At 37.4% G+C, this 15,662-nt stretch overlaps 1 protein-coding gene across 1 annotated transcript in view; it reads left to right on the top strand.

The window, feature by feature from the left end:
• Window positions 1-5,610: 5,610 nt before the first annotated feature.
• fbxw10 (F-box and WD repeat domain containing 10) overlaps window positions 5,611-15,662 on the top strand; it is a gene marked incomplete at both ends in the record, with an annotated part of 60,021 nt that continues 49,969 nt past the window's right edge. The window contains 14 exons of the mRNA XM_081392717.1: window positions 5,611-6,139; window positions 7,537-7,764; window positions 8,552-8,679; window positions 8,971-9,087; window positions 9,203-9,346; window positions 9,554-9,666; window positions 9,800-10,003; window positions 10,093-10,214; window positions 10,415-10,569; window positions 12,088-12,230; window positions 12,347-12,505; window positions 12,619-12,833; window positions 13,616-13,813; window positions 13,931-14,581. Coding sequence (XP_081248843.1) covers window positions 5,611-6,139; window positions 7,537-7,764; window positions 8,552-8,679; window positions 8,971-9,087; window positions 9,203-9,346; window positions 9,554-9,666; window positions 9,800-10,003; window positions 10,093-10,214; window positions 10,415-10,569; window positions 12,088-12,230; window positions 12,347-12,505; window positions 12,619-12,833; window positions 13,616-13,813; window positions 13,931-14,581 — 3,106 coding nt within the window. The remainder of the gene's footprint in view (window positions 6,140-7,536; window positions 7,765-8,551; window positions 8,680-8,970; window positions 9,088-9,202; window positions 9,347-9,553; window positions 9,667-9,799; window positions 10,004-10,092; window positions 10,215-10,414; window positions 10,570-12,087; window positions 12,231-12,346; window positions 12,506-12,618; window positions 12,834-13,615; window positions 13,814-13,930; window positions 14,582-15,662) is intronic.

The raw sequence follows: 15,662 nt of genomic DNA, 5'->3' as shown, positions 1-15,662 counted from the left end.
TGGGAAGAATCAGTGGGAGGATGTGTTTTTCAAATTAAAGACAGTGCTCATTAATCTGAGCATATCATGACTAGACTATATGTAGATTTACATCCTAAAAGCAACTGTAAATTAAAGGAAATAAAAGGGAAAAAGAAGCCGTTTTTTTTTTTTCATAAATGATCCAAGTTCTTTTAGTCTCTACTGAAATAACTGGCAACAACAAAAAGAAAAACACAAAAAGTTTAAAACAAAAACCATCTGCATTATCTACACCAAAGGGAACAAATGCTTTACTGTTTCCAAGGGAGACATAATTGCATAAATTTGTTTTGTTAAGCATAATTTTGCATACAGATAACATGCTATTTCAGTTAGGCTCAATTGTCTGCAGGACAAATTGTGATGTTAGTGTTTAGAAACTGTTAGTCACTAATATTATGTATTGATTCTACCAACATAACTTCAAATTGCATTTGTATATGGGAAAATACCACAAAACACATTGTCCCTTCCTTCATTTACAGTTGTAAATCTCCAGTATAATATAATATAATATAATATAATATAATATAATATAATATAATATAATATAATATAATATAATAATCTCACTCACTTCCACAGTGGTTGTAGATTGCAATGCGGCGCGAAGAGTTATAGCGGCATCATGTGGTCATTATGAAGAACTTCTGCTGTTGAGAAAGATGCGAATTTGTACCCTGGACAACACGATACAAAACACAAAGAAAGTTAAAGATAAAACCAGGCGTAAAAGTTTGACAGTTTATTTATTCATACATTTGATTTAAAATAATCTAAGTAAACGCTAAAGCAAAACTATGTATATTTAGGGCCCGAGCACCGATGGTGTGAGGACCCTCTTGGAATTGCTCTGTTTATTATTATTATTATTATTATTATTATTATTCTTCTCCGCATTGAATTGCATTTTTGAGGGCCTAAACATGCGCGAAAACTCACGAAACTTTGCACACGCGTCAGAACTGGCGAAAATTTACATCTGATATAGGTTTCAGAATTGGACGGGGCAAAACGGCTCGATAGCGCCACCTATAAAAGTTCAACGGAGTGCGCCTCCCGCAACGTTCCACGTACGTGCACGAAATTCGGTACATACATGTAATGACCTAATACCTACAAAAAAGTCTCTTGGAGCATAGCCCTAAACCCAACAGGAAGTCAGCCATTTTGAACTTCCTCCCAGATTTTTGTGCAGTTTTTGACATTTTCAGGCCTCATACTTTAACGAACTCCTCCTACAGTTTTAATCTGATCATCTTCAAATTTGGTGAGTGTAATCTTAAGGCCTTTGCGACGTTAAATTGCGAAGATCTTGAGTTTTCGTCGAAGGGCGGGTCCTCGGCGGCCTGACAAATTTTGATGTTTCGCCATGAAACAGGAAGTTGCTGTAACTCAGGCATGGAATGTCCAATCTGCCCCAAACTTCATACGTTTGATAAGAGTTCTGTCCTGAACACATGACCATGCTCATATTCAGTTATAGTCATAGCGCCACCTGCTGGCAACAGAAAGTGACATGTTTAACACTGTTATGGACTCCTAATAACATATAAAAAAGTGCCAGCAAGTGCTAAACATGCTAACAACATACTAGAAGCATGCTAAAACATGCTAGCAAACTCTTAGCTAAGTGCTAAAGCATGCTATTATTGCAATTAAATAGGAATTTGCTGTAACTCAGGCATGGAATGTCCAATCTGCCCCAAACTTCACACTTTTGATAAGCGTTCTGTCCTGAACATATCTACATGAGAATATTCAGTTATAGTAATAGCGCCACCTACTGGTAACAGGAAGTGTCATGTTTAACACGTTGATGCCATTCTAGCAACATGTTAAAAATGCCATTGACTTCTAAACATGCTAGAAACATGTTAAAACATACTAGCAATACTTAGCTAAGTGCTAAAGCATGCTAATTCAATGAAACAGGATGTTGTTGTTACTCAAGAAGGCAATGTCCAATCTGCGCCAAACTTCACACTTTTAATAAACGTTCTGTCCTGAACACATGACCATGCTCATATTCAGTTATAGTCATAGCGCCACCTGCTGGCAACAGGAAGTGACATGTTTAACACTGTTATGGACTCCTAATAACATATAAAAAAGTGCCAGCAAGTGCTAAACATGCTAACAACATACTAGAAGCATGCTAAAACATGCTAGCAAACTCTTAGCTAAGTGCTAAAGCATGCTATTATTGCAATTAAATAGGAATTTGCTGTAACTCAGGCATGGAATGTCCAATCTGCCCCAAACTTCACACTTTTGATAAGCGTTCTGTCCTGAACATATCTACATGAGAATATTCAGTTATAGTAATAGCGCCACCTACTGGTAACAGGAAGTGTCATGTTTAACACGTTGATGCCATTCTAGCAACATGTTAAAAATGCCATTGACTTCTAAACATGCTAGAAACATGTTAAAACATACTAGCAATACTTAGCTAAGTGCTAAAGCATGCTAATTCAATGAAACAGGATGTTGTTGTTACTCAAGAAGGCAATGTCCAATCTGCGCCAAACTTCACACTTTTAATAAACGTTCTGTCCTGAACACATGACCATGCTCATATTCAGTTATAGTCATAGCGCCACCTGCTGGCAACAGGAAGTGACATGTTTAACACTGTTATGGACTCCTAATAACATATAAAAAAGTGCCAGCAAGTGCTAAACATGCTAACAACATACTAGAAGCATGCTAAAACATGCTAGCAAACTCTTAGCTAAGTGCTAAAGCATGCTATTATTGCAATTAAATAGGAATTTGCTGTAACTCAGGCATGGAATGTCCAATCTGCCCCAAACTTCACACTTTTGATAAGCGTTCTGTCCTGAACATATCTACATGAGAATATTCAGTTATAGTAATAGCGCCACCTGCTGGCAACAGGAAGTGACGTTTAACACTGTTCTTGACTCCTAATAACATATAAAAAAATGCCAGTAGGTGCTAAACATCCTACCAACATACTATAGACATGCTAAAACATACTAGCAAACACTTAGCTAAGTGCTAAAGAATGATATTACTGCAATTAAATATGAATTTGCTGTAACTCAGGCATGGAATGTCCAATCTGCCCCAAACTTCACACTTTTGATAAGCGTTCTGTCCTGAACACATGACCATGCTTATATTCAGTTACAGTCATAGCGCCACCTGCTGGCAACAGGAAGTGACATGTTTAACACTGTTATGGACTCCTAATAACATATAAAAGAGTGCCAGCAAGTGTTAAACATGCTAACAACATACTAGAAACATGCTAAAACATGCTAGCAAACTCTTAGCCAAGTGCTAAAGCATGCTATTATTGCAATTAAATAGGAATTTGCTGTAACTCAGGCATGGAATGTCCAATCTGCCCCAAACTTCACACTTTTGATAAGAGTCATGGCCTGAACACATCTACATGAGAATGTTCAATTATAGTAATAGCGCCACCAACTGGCAACAGGAAGTGACATGTTTAACACGTTGATGCCGTTCTAGCAACATGTTAAAAATGCCATTGAGTTCTAAACATGCTAGAAACATGTTAAAACATGCTAACAATGCTTAGCTAAGTGCTAAAGCATGCTAATTCAATGAAACATGACTTTGTTGTTACTCAAGAAGGCAATGTCCAATTTGCACCAAACTTCACACGTTTGATAAGAGTTCTGTCCTGAACACACATCCAAGCTCATATTCAGTTATAGTCATAACGCCACCTACTGGCAACAGAAACTGACATGGTTAACACAGTAATGCAGTACTAACCACATAATTATTGTGTACTAAGCATGCTAGAAACACACTAAACATGCTAGCAACACTTAGCTGAGTCATGAAGCATGCTATTATCACCATTATACAAAACATTTTGTAACTAACTTTGACATACTCTTACTATATATACCTCCTTAAATGTACATTTCCCAACCATGCTCTGTCTTCCTAAAGCCACCGAGTGTTGATGGCACGGGTGCGAGGGCCCTTTCATCGCTGCTTGCAGCTTTAATTTTATTTATATTTCATGTTTATCTCTCCATCCTGAATGTGTGGTACAGTAGTCGTAGTAGTATGTTTTGCATGAACTAACTTATATTGCGTGTTGTAGTCGTACTGAAATTCATATTGCATGTTGTCGTCTTGTTCATTGTGTTGTATGTTTGGACCAATTCAGTATATATTCTATATTCCTGATTGAATTGAAATTCAATTAAATGTGGAGTCACTAGAAAGGTATAGACCCATTAATGGTATGCGCCGCTGGTGTAGTGGTATCATGCAAGATTCCCATTCTTGCGACCCGGGTTCGATTCCCGGGCGGCGCACAATTTATTAATCCTCGAATTAATTCACAAATATTACTAGATACCGTCCCACTCATCTATAATATTAGAGAGGCTCTTGATAATGTGCAATAATTCCGTTGTAAACTTTAGAATGTGCCAGGCCTGGTTGTATAACCAGATAAAATATTAACAAACAACAACAACATATCTGTACTTACTGATGCTTGCTGATAGAGTCTATTTTCTATTAACGACATTTATCCCGCTTGTTTTTCTGAAGTCTCGTTTACAAATACAAACCGTCGATGTCTTTTCTCGTGACTGCGTGAGTGAGCCTGTGAGTGAGTGAGGCCTGTGAGTGAGCATTTTATTGGTTGGATCTACTGAATCAATAACGTTACGCACCCGTTTTTGAACGAGTCGGTATTTTGAATCTAAAGGTCAAGGAGACTCGGAGTCGGAGCGGCACTGATTGAAATGAGCATAGAGACACACAGTATGAGACATCGTTCATCAACGAGCTGGATTGGAAAAGTGTGTAAAATGACTGATGATGACCATACACATTTGAGTTAATTACATGTGATTTAACATTTTTTAAGGAAAACCTATTCCTAGATGGTCTTAGCAGAATTTTAATAAAAGTTAAATCGGATCGGTGTTTTGTAACGATCACTCTCAGTGCCTCTTCACCTCATGGCGTATTTCTGAACGATTCTGAATTCATCTATTTTAGTGAGGGGATTCAAAAGAAAAGATTCGTGTTACTGGGATGAATCATAGGTTATGGTAGCCACCATCAAATACCATATATTATCTATTGTTGCTAAATGTAAAATTTACAAGATGACCTTTCATACTCAGACACAGACTCTTCCGCGAACACTTATTAACAGCCATCATCGACAAATAATCTCTTCACGGAAACTAAAGTAAACAATTAGGTTTTACTGGGCTCAGTGAAACTGCTACAACTTCAGAGCGTTGTAGTGCAGCATTTTGGCTAACTTTACCGTCTCACATTTCTTTTGTTTAGATAAAAACCCCTCTATTAAATGTAAACGAAGGTAGCTTGTAGGATGTCATTTTGTGAACTGAAGTGCTTCTGTTGTTGTTGCTCGGCAACAAGCGTTGCAAGTTTGCTTGAAGTGTCTATGAGGGTGTAACGTTAACGTAACTGAAGTTTGAGGCACTTTAGTGGATCGAATAATTTATATTATTTATAATTCCTTACCTAATTCGTGTTTTAAAACCCACACATTCGAATGGATCTGCACATTTCTTGACTATTAAGATGACTGAAGTCAAATGTCTAAGGAGAGAAGCTGGCGACTCAGTGCTCGAATGGTCTTGTAAAAAAAAGGGTGAGGATTTCAACATTTGTGGTCGCTGTCAGTCGTGTGTCCTCTCTCAGAAACTTCACCACTACACCCAGTGGGTGAATAAGACTGGAGGAGCATCTCAGAGGAGGTTTCTCACTGGTATCCTAGTGCGGTGCAACAATCTTCAAATCCTGGAGCATCTTCAGAGTGTTTTACAAGTGACATCAGGGAAAGATTTCACCTATTCCAGGTCCAGAACCCTGCCCAGCAAACCCGAGGACACCATATGGAGGATGGATGGAGCTCTGGACACAAAACTGCATGGAATGGACATGTTGGAAACCTGGGAATGGTTTAGGAAGAGCCCAGACTGGACAAAGTCCAAATATGTGCTGGGGCTCTTGTCTTTATGTGACACCCCTCTATTGCACATGTTAGCAAACTTGGTGAATATCCTGATTGTTTGGGAGAAAAACAAATTTCTTCAATTCAGCAATGCTGGTAAGATTGCACATCACCAACTGAACAATGATCATAATAAAAGGCATCACAATAGTCACATTTACGTTAAACAAAAGTCATCTTAGTAAATGGCACTTAGCCTATATAATACATGAATCTATAAATGCTTGTAGATGAAGTAGGTTAACTTACCACAATACTTAAGCACTGTAAACAGTTCTTATCAAATACATTGAAGGTTTTCAAAGAGTGTCAGTAACCAAGAACAGTTTGGTTATGACATTCTTCAAAATCTCTTCTTTTGTGTTCAGCAGAAGAAAGAAATTCAGTTCAGAGTAAATAATGACAGAATTTTCCCTTTTTCGAGTGAACTATCCCTTTAAACATCATCTTGCCTGATTATAGATATTTTTGCAGATCTCTCATATTGTATTTTCTTTTTTAAAATGTTGTTAAAAAGTAAATATTTTTATATTTATGATTGAAACCAGGCCATGATTCTGCTCATGATAATATAATAGGCTACCATTCAAAAGTTTGAAGTCGGTAAGAAAAGTTTTTGAAGTCTCTTATGCTCACCAAGGCTGCATCAAAAATACAGCAAAACAGGAATATTGTGAAATATTGTTAAATAAACTGGTTTCTGTTTGAATGTATTTCAAAATGTAATTTATTCCATCCTGTGTGATTCAAAGCTGAATTTTCAGCAGCCATTACTCCAGTGTTCAGTGTCACATGATCCTTCATAAATCTTGGGTGCTCAAGAAACATTTCTTTATTAATGTTATAAACATTGCTGCTTAACCCTCAGGTGCTCTTCGGTCGTAGTTTCATAGGAATGGTATGAACCGGAATGGCACTTGGTATATGAACACACACAAAAATTGAGGGCATGATTTGAGTGGTCGTAAAAAAAAAAAGTCACACTTGTGGTCTTCGTGGTCCAAAATGACCGGCATAGGAAATTAATGGGAAATAGGCATGAATACAGATCATTTTTGTGTTTACAATCTACAAATCAGCCTCGATGCAAAAAAAAAAAAAAAAACACACAACAATGAAGTGGTGAATCTCTAAAACATCAAGAGTGCAAAACAGACACACACACACACACAAATGTTTTGTATTATTTTCAATGGGAAAAAATGGATCATAATTATTGCATAAATATTAAATAGTACCATAAAGTTCTATCAAAATAAAAATATTATTGAACAAATATAATATTACATTGATGTTACTGGGGGGAAAAAAGTTACATTTCGGTTTCTTTTGACCGTGAAGATCAAAAATGTGACTCCCAAATGAGGAGCACCTTGACTTTTTCCATAAGTTATTGGATATTTTATATTTATTTAAAAAAGTAAATTAAATTAAAAGTAAATTATATATTTGTAAGAGGTTGAATTTATTGAAGTCACCCATTTATTATACAGGAACGGATGCCAAATCTCTCAAGAGTATCTGTCATGAGGTTGAGCTGGACGTGCAGAATTTAGACCCCTGGAACAAAAGAAAAGGTAGAGATTCAGACTCCGACAATTCTGATGATCCTGATCCTGCCCTGACCGTCGTCCCCAGGTCTTCAAAATCTCTGTCAGGGGTCAGCCGTCATAAAGATTTTATCCGAAGACTGCCAGTCGACATTGCAAAGATAATTTTGGGTAAGTCTAGTTTTCCCACTTGTCTATGAAGAGTTGACTGTTTAAACTAAACAGGTTAGTTTTAGACTTAATTCTAACATGAACTCTGCATGTCTGTCACTGTTCCCAGCAATAAAAAAAGTGACACAAAATAAATATTTATTTTTTTAAAAACAGAAACAATGGCCTCCCTCTCTTTCTTTTCTCAGGTGTTATAAGTTGAGCTTGACTGGTTCTTTTGAATTCAGATGCTTTGTTTCTCTCGTCGTTATACGAGTGCATGCTTAGTTCATGTCATTTGTAAGCATCACTGTGTTGTTCTTTTCAGACCTGTGAAATAGTCTAGCCTTGTGCTGCTATGGAGACAACTTTATTGCCTGTGGACATGAGGGTTAGGTTGACTCAAAAAGATACTTTATCTAGACACTTGATACTTTATCTAGGATGTACAAGACCTAGCAGCTGAACCTAAATCACAGTCATTTCTTTTCAAGAGACCATCTATAAATAATTTCGAAATTTTAGGGAAAATTACTATCAGAAGTACTTGTGTTTTAGTTTTTAATTGCCATACAAGTCTTATATGCTCTGGCAGTTAATTGAAAGATTAAATGGGTTCACTCCTCCTGAAATGACATTTGGAACTTCACTTAAATAATCTTTATGCAATTATGCATTATCATTATAAACCTAAAAATAGTGACAAACCTAAAATATTCAGTTATTCAGGCAAAATATATATCTGATTAAGTATTTTTTTTAACCTATTTTTAATTATTAACAATGTTGTTGTCATTTACACTTCTAGGGCTTTTGGATAAGGTCTCATTGTACAACTGCAGGTGTGTGTCCAAGCACTGGCAATGGCTTACTGATGAGATCTTAACTGAGGTGGAAGTAAAGAAGAATGTTGAGAAACAGGCCATGATTTTGCAAGTAATACATCATGTCAAAAATCATATATATATATATATATATATATATATATATATATATATGTTAGCAATGGCAAATGCATGGATTCGATTCCCAAGGAACACACAGTCTACTGATCAATTCTATACCTACAATGCACTATACGTAGATTAGGATAAAAACATACTAATATTGTGAGTGTCTTCATTTGGTTACTTTAATAATAATCTGTCAGTGTTCTTGTCACATGAAAGTAGTTCATATAACTTTGTTCTAAATGTTACAGTTCTGATAATTTGTATGCATTTTCAGGGTAACTCAGCATCTAAGGTCAACCCTGTTTATGCTAAGATCTGTGAAGTTTTAGTGCCCATCAGTGAAGGGCACAAGCAGTTTCAGCATGGAGAATATTTCCTCAAACATAAGCAGGTAAAAAAGCCACTTTTTGCACTCTGCATAAACATATATACAAAGTTCTTTCATGAAACTCTAAATGGCGCAGGCTGATCCTTAAGTCTGTCTGCAATCACATCGTATTATATAGGGCACAGCTTATTGGTTTCTGCTGTATCGGCAGCCAATGAGCTTGCTGCTTTCAAATACGTGGTTAGCATTTGATGTAGCAGTGTGCAGCACACTTTCAGAAACCCTCCACTGCCCCAGCTACACCTGTAAAGATCTGCTACTGGTAATTCATGTATGCTATATATTGTATGTATAAGTCCCCTACTTGCTCTGCTGCAGCGTAACAGATCTCTTCCACCAAAACTAAACATATTTAGCATTGTCATTTCCATTACCATGCCAATCACTCCAAGAGTTGTCATGACAGAAATGTAGATTTTTAATCTTCATTATAAACTTCACTTATTTTTGACTCTTTTGGTGTTTTTAGACACAAGAACAGGATTTGGATTCTGCCTACAAAGGCTTTAAAACTAAGACAGTCCAAATGGAAGAACGCAACGTGTACTGTGGAGTGTATAACATCTTGGTCCTGTTGGAAAGGTAGAATTTCTGGAGAAAATATGTTGGAAAATACTCTACAATAAATGTATGAAATATATGGATGTATTTAATATAGCTAACTTTTATATAATATATCAAAGTTTTAGAACTTCCTGTCATTTTCTCCATATAGAGAAGACCCCAGTAGAGTGATACATTATGCTGGGGGACAGTTTGTGGCGGTTGGCTCCAGGGACCGCACCATCAGGTTCCTGCATGTTGCGTCACCCAAAGAGGTTCCTTTAGTGATCCAAGGACATGCAGGTAGTGTAAGAGCAGTTCTGGTTTGTGAAGAGAGAGACCTGGTTATCAGCGCCAGCTATGACCTCAGTATCAGGTTAGTCAGGCTTTACTATGGTCGTTTAACAAACTAAAATCAGACAGCAGTAAAGAATGTTGTGCTTTATTTCTGTACTCCTTTCAAAGGTGTTGGAACCTGAAGACAGGCGTATGTACAATGATTTTTCATGGACATTTTGGCACTATAAACTGCCTGGATTTGTACGGAGATAGACTGGTGTCTGGAGCCAAAGACTGTAGAATTAGAGGTAGGAGGTTGTGACCTGTTATATACCTTAAGGCCCATTCACACTAAGATGATAACTATAAAACCATTAAAAAAAAAAAAAAACTTTAATAATCGTTTAAATGAACATAGGGAAGTCCACACCACAACTATAACGATAACAGGATACAAAAGTAATGACTATTCACAACTATAATGATGCTATGTGTGTATTGATCACAGTGTGGAACCTTCTGACGGGGAAGTGTGTTGAGAATATGAAGTTTAAACACCTTAAACCAATCATGTGTGTGAAGAGTAATGAAACTCTGGTGGTCAGTAGCTGTGCTGGAGGTCAGATCAGGATATGGAGCATGGAGACGGCTTCACTTACAAGGGTGAGAGAGATGCTTAGTGATCTTGTCCAGAACACAAGCATCTGTTTTAACAGTTTTTGTGTGTGTGTGTGTGTGTGTGTGTGTGTGTGTGTGTGTGTGTGTGTGTGTGTGTGTGTGTGTGTGTGTGTGTGCAATCGCTAGGACAGTTCTCATAATCAACTTTCAACTTGGCACAGCAGTTAATCTCATATTCAAAATGCACTAAAACCATTCTTCCATTACAATAGCAAAGGTTGTCACCTGACAAACACACTTTGTTACGCATAAAACAACAACCTAAAAACACTAACAACAGGAAGCAGCATACAATGTTTTCTTTTGTAAAAAATGTATTTAACAAAACAAGAATTACTCTCTTCACAGTTTAGAATTCACTGCACTATGTTACATGGTCCATGTTTACATTGCAGTACAAAATTATTCCTAAGCTTCCATTTTTGTATAGATGGTAATGAAATTGAAAGACTATTGTACACCTGTGTTGGTGTTCAGCTTCATCTAATTGTTTTGATAATATTTCATTATTTTAGATTCAGAATATATTTCAATATGGCATTATTGTAGAAATTTAAAAAATTGCTGTCTTATTCAGTTTTGTATTATGTTTTGTACTTAAAGGGTTAGTTAACCCAAAAATGAAAATTCTGTCAGTAATTACTCACCCTCATGTTGTTCCAACCCCGTAAGACCTTCGTTCATCTTCAGAACACAAATTAAGATATTTTTGATTAAATCTGAGAGCTGTCTCACTCCTTCATAGGCTTCTAAGGCATTATAACTTGCTTGCCCAGAAAATGTATTGCATTGCAAAATGCAGCGCATCTGTGTTGTACGTCACACGCATTACACACATGACCAGCGTCGGCCAATAGTGAGCCTGCGTGTGACGTACAACACAGATGCGCTGCGCAGTTATACTACGTGAAAAGACTCGAGGCCCAGAGAGAAGGAAATGAATAGTTTTTTTGCGCACAAAAAGTAATCTCGTCGCTTTATAAACTTAAGATTGAGCCACTGTAGTCACTTGGACTATATTAACGATGTTTTTAATACATTTTCTGGGCCAGCAAGTTATAATGCCTTAGAAGCCTATGGAGGAGTGATCCAGCTCTCAGATTTAATAAAAAATATCTTAATTTGTGTTCTGAAGATGAACAAAAGTATTACGGGGTTGGAACAACATGAGGTTGAGTAATTACTGACAGAATTTTCATTTTTGGGTGAACTAACCCTTTAAGTTTAACTAAATAGTATGTGTGTGCAAATTGTCCTGTTGGTAGGTACACAGAGTTTTGGTAGTGTTTGTGTCTCTGAGTAAATAAATAATTTGTTATTTGAAAGAAATAGCTATTAAATGCATTTTGTCCCAAAGTAATGGTTAAGGATCCACAGTTTTACCCCACATAGATGCTGCTGTGCTCACTGTTTTGAAAATTTGACCTAAATATTGAGAAATGTATCCTAGCAATTGTGTAAAAAAAATCAAATAAAATACTGAATACTCTCTTCTTGATACAGCAAATCAGTGGTCACCAGGGTGCAGTGCTGTGCCTGTGCTTCGATCAGTGGCATATCCTCTCTGGGGGTTCAGATGGGGAGGTCAAGGCATGGAGCACCAACAGTAGCTTCAAAAAATGCCTTAGGACCTTCCAGCATCCAAAGTGACAAAACCAATCAGTGACCGTACAGCTGGTCATTCTAATCAATAACTTTTAATATTGAAGTGCATTTTCATAAGTGATCTAATCTCTTGCCTATTCTCCATTATTTTCTTTAGAGAGGTGTTGACCATGTCTTTCCTGTTCCTGCGGCTCATTACAGGCTGCATGGACGGAAAGATCCGGATCTTCAACTTCTTAAATGGAGACTGCCTGAGAGTTATAAGGACAAACATGAAGCAATGCCCTGTCCTTTCTCTACACATACACCACAACACGTGAGTTTATCGTGTGTCTGGACATATTACTCAGTTTTATGAGCACAATTTAATGATGCTGTTCTTTATTGTAATGCTATATTATCTGAAAAAGATTTTTGTCATGCTGTCAGTGTGGTCGTAAACACCAGAGGCAGTATTCTGATGCTCCAGTTTGCTGAGATTGACTGGGACTACTCTGCCAGTGCTTTTTTGGAGCGGCCCAAGATCTCTCTTGAGAGTGTGTCTCGGACTGCTGAACGGACGACTCAAGGAGGTTCACCAAGCCCAAAAAGTCGTTTTCACCGTTTCAAGAGCCTCTCAACCCCCAGTATGCAGCGTGCTCGAGGTACCACCTTTCAGATGCCCTATAGACTAGAGTCAAATTTATACACGGAATGTAATTTCTAATCTTGACTCACAATGGATTATGATCATAGATTATGATACATGAAATTAATTGAAAAAATGTATGTTTTCAAACGCTTACTCGCGTGCAATAGTGAGTGGCCGTTGATACTGTTTTCTATGCAGTGACATTAGCCAATGATAACAGTGGTGTTTACTGACATGCCTTAAAGGAGCCGCCCCTTAAAAATGTATTATTTCAGACAGAGGGTCAGAATGAAGATAGAAAACAATTTATTTGTTTTTTGTTGTTGTTGTTTTTGCGCAAAAAACTTTATTAACATTATAAGTAAACCGCAAGGAACATTTTAAAACAATAATAATACAAAAAATCCATGTCATGACCCCTTTAAGCATTACTATTTCTCTCTCTCATTTTTATATGAGTGGTCAATCTCCTTCCCCTACTGTTTTGTCACTTTTAAAGTGAAGAAGCGGCAGATCTTTTCTTCCATATTGTGACACATTTGAGTCTCTGAGGGCAGCAGTGACTTGGTTCAATCCACCGGTTGTTCATTGGATTAAGGTGGATCTGAATGTGAGATTGCAACTGTTTGTAAGAAAGGGTTGGGGTTTGATTACACATTACGAGGTCAACATTAAAAAAAGAAACATACATGGATGAATCATTCACAATAAGATAAACAACATGCATTTAGAAATTAGATAGGGTGAATTGTAATTTCATGCCAACTTTAACATATCTGTTTTTTGTACCTTCAGATGCTCAGCAGGAGTCCACACGGGCGGCGACGTGGAATCAGCTCCAGGCTCATCGTCACAGCAGGACCTCCATCAACATGCAGTCTGAGTGCCTCACCAGGCCCCGATCTGTTCTCTCTGCAAGCAGGCCTGTCAGTGGATATAAGGACTTTCAAAACCGAGTCAGCCACACACCAAGCACTGCCACCACCAACTCGGGTAAGAGATTAACCCAAAATATTCGATATGCAGGTTTTTTCTAGAACAAAATTAGAAAATTATAGTTTAAGATGAAAGTTTATGCATGAAATATGAGAATGGATTCCTTATTTAAAGATAAGAAAACTTATGGCACCAAACCCTCAGTACTCAGCCAGAGTGAGAAGGCAGCCCGAGACAGGGTGAGAAAGCGAGGTCCTCACCATCCGGTGACCCCTGACCTAGTTCTACTAAGGGCCAGCAGCTCCCAGCAGAACTTGTGCAGTGACAAGGCCAGGTCCAACATGGAGCTGAATGCCAGGGTACGAGATGCCTGGGGACCTGATTTATCCAGAGAGACATCATTTCAAACCACCACCAAAAGAACGTCTGAAATCCATGCTCCATTCACTACCCACAGTGTTGACCTCAAACCTCAGAGCTCCTTAAAGTCCAGGCAGACCTGCTTGACACCTCAGTCTCTTCCCAAACAATCCCAGAGATCCTTGAAAGTAATTCGGTCTGGCACAAACAAGATTGACCCTCTGAATACGACTTCCCCGGAAGATGACAAGGCTCCACAGCGATTGTTTATGAGGCGAACTTCCATGCCCACACATTGCCATGAAGATTTGAAATTGACCAAAAAGTCCAGTTCATATCACGTCCCGCTTGACCCCTTCAGGGAGCATGGTGTCTTTCAGCTGAGGACGGACACACAAATGGACGCTTTCATTCAGGAGTGTACCAGACAGCAGCAGAGTCACAAACATGGCAGCGGTGACCAAAGTAAAAGTGTTTCCAAGCACAGCTATTGTCATCAGTAGAGGAAACTAGGTTTCATGAAGGTACTGAAATCTAAAGGCATGACACACTTTTGTTATTAGCTAACCAGACACAACTGAATTTTCTGTTTGATATTTTATAGAAGTAACATAATATAATACCATAATACAATATTTTAAATGTTATTTTGAGTTTGATACCGGTAATAAGCAGGTAGTTCCAAAACAAAGATACCAGCTTAATCTGGATTTTCCAACAGGATTCTCAGTCCTATCTGTGTTTTTTTTACTTGTATGTTTTTATGTTATAGTCTTTGACCTCACTTATATTTTGATGGATAGATGTTGCATTATATCTATGCAGTTTGAGGTTATTAGTACATGTCTTCCTTTTGTGGCTTTATTTTGTATACATGTTTTGATGCTAGGGGGCAGCAAAGTACAAGCTAAACTGTGTCCCACGGAAATCATAAATCATAAGTGATCCTCTCAGGGCGGAACGTTATGAACATTATTTGAAATAGTTTTGAATCTTTATACATTATAATCTTTTTACAATATTTTAAAGTGCCTGTTTAAGAGTGTTTGATTATTTCAGGCAGTTTATCACCAGTTCTGTATGCATACACAATCACTCTGACTTTTACCTTATTAATGAGGGATGATGACAAGAATTGTAAACATAATTTGCTGAAGTTGGAGAGACATAAAATAAATTAGATTTGCCACACACTGTGAGTAAAGAGATCTTTGGAAAAAAAATGTTTATATCTCCATCAGAACTCTGTTGTTTCAAGTCTCTTTGTCTTTAGCTGATTCTTATTAGGAAGCTGTTCTATTTAAAGATTGAAAGATTTGTTGAATGTAGAGTTTATGTGGCAGTGTCAGGCAATGTAAAGCTGTCTGCTTCAAACAAATGATGTTCATCAAATGAACATCATCTGTTGAGGTTCTCTAACTCTAAAGATAAGCAGTTAGCATTTTAGTGCTGAGTTTTATGCAAGTTGCATCCAGTTATCTTCATTTCGCTTTTGTAAAAATGCAAAATGGCAATCCTGTCAAATAATGAATTATGTCAACATGAA

Source organism: Scardinius erythrophthalmus, assembly GCF_964197995.2.
Source record: "Scardinius erythrophthalmus genome assembly, chromosome: 18".
Taxonomy (NCBI): Eukaryota; Metazoa; Chordata; class Actinopteri; order Cypriniformes; family Leuciscidae; genus Scardinius; species Scardinius erythrophthalmus.
This window is presented reverse-complemented; position numbering and strand designations above follow the sequence as displayed.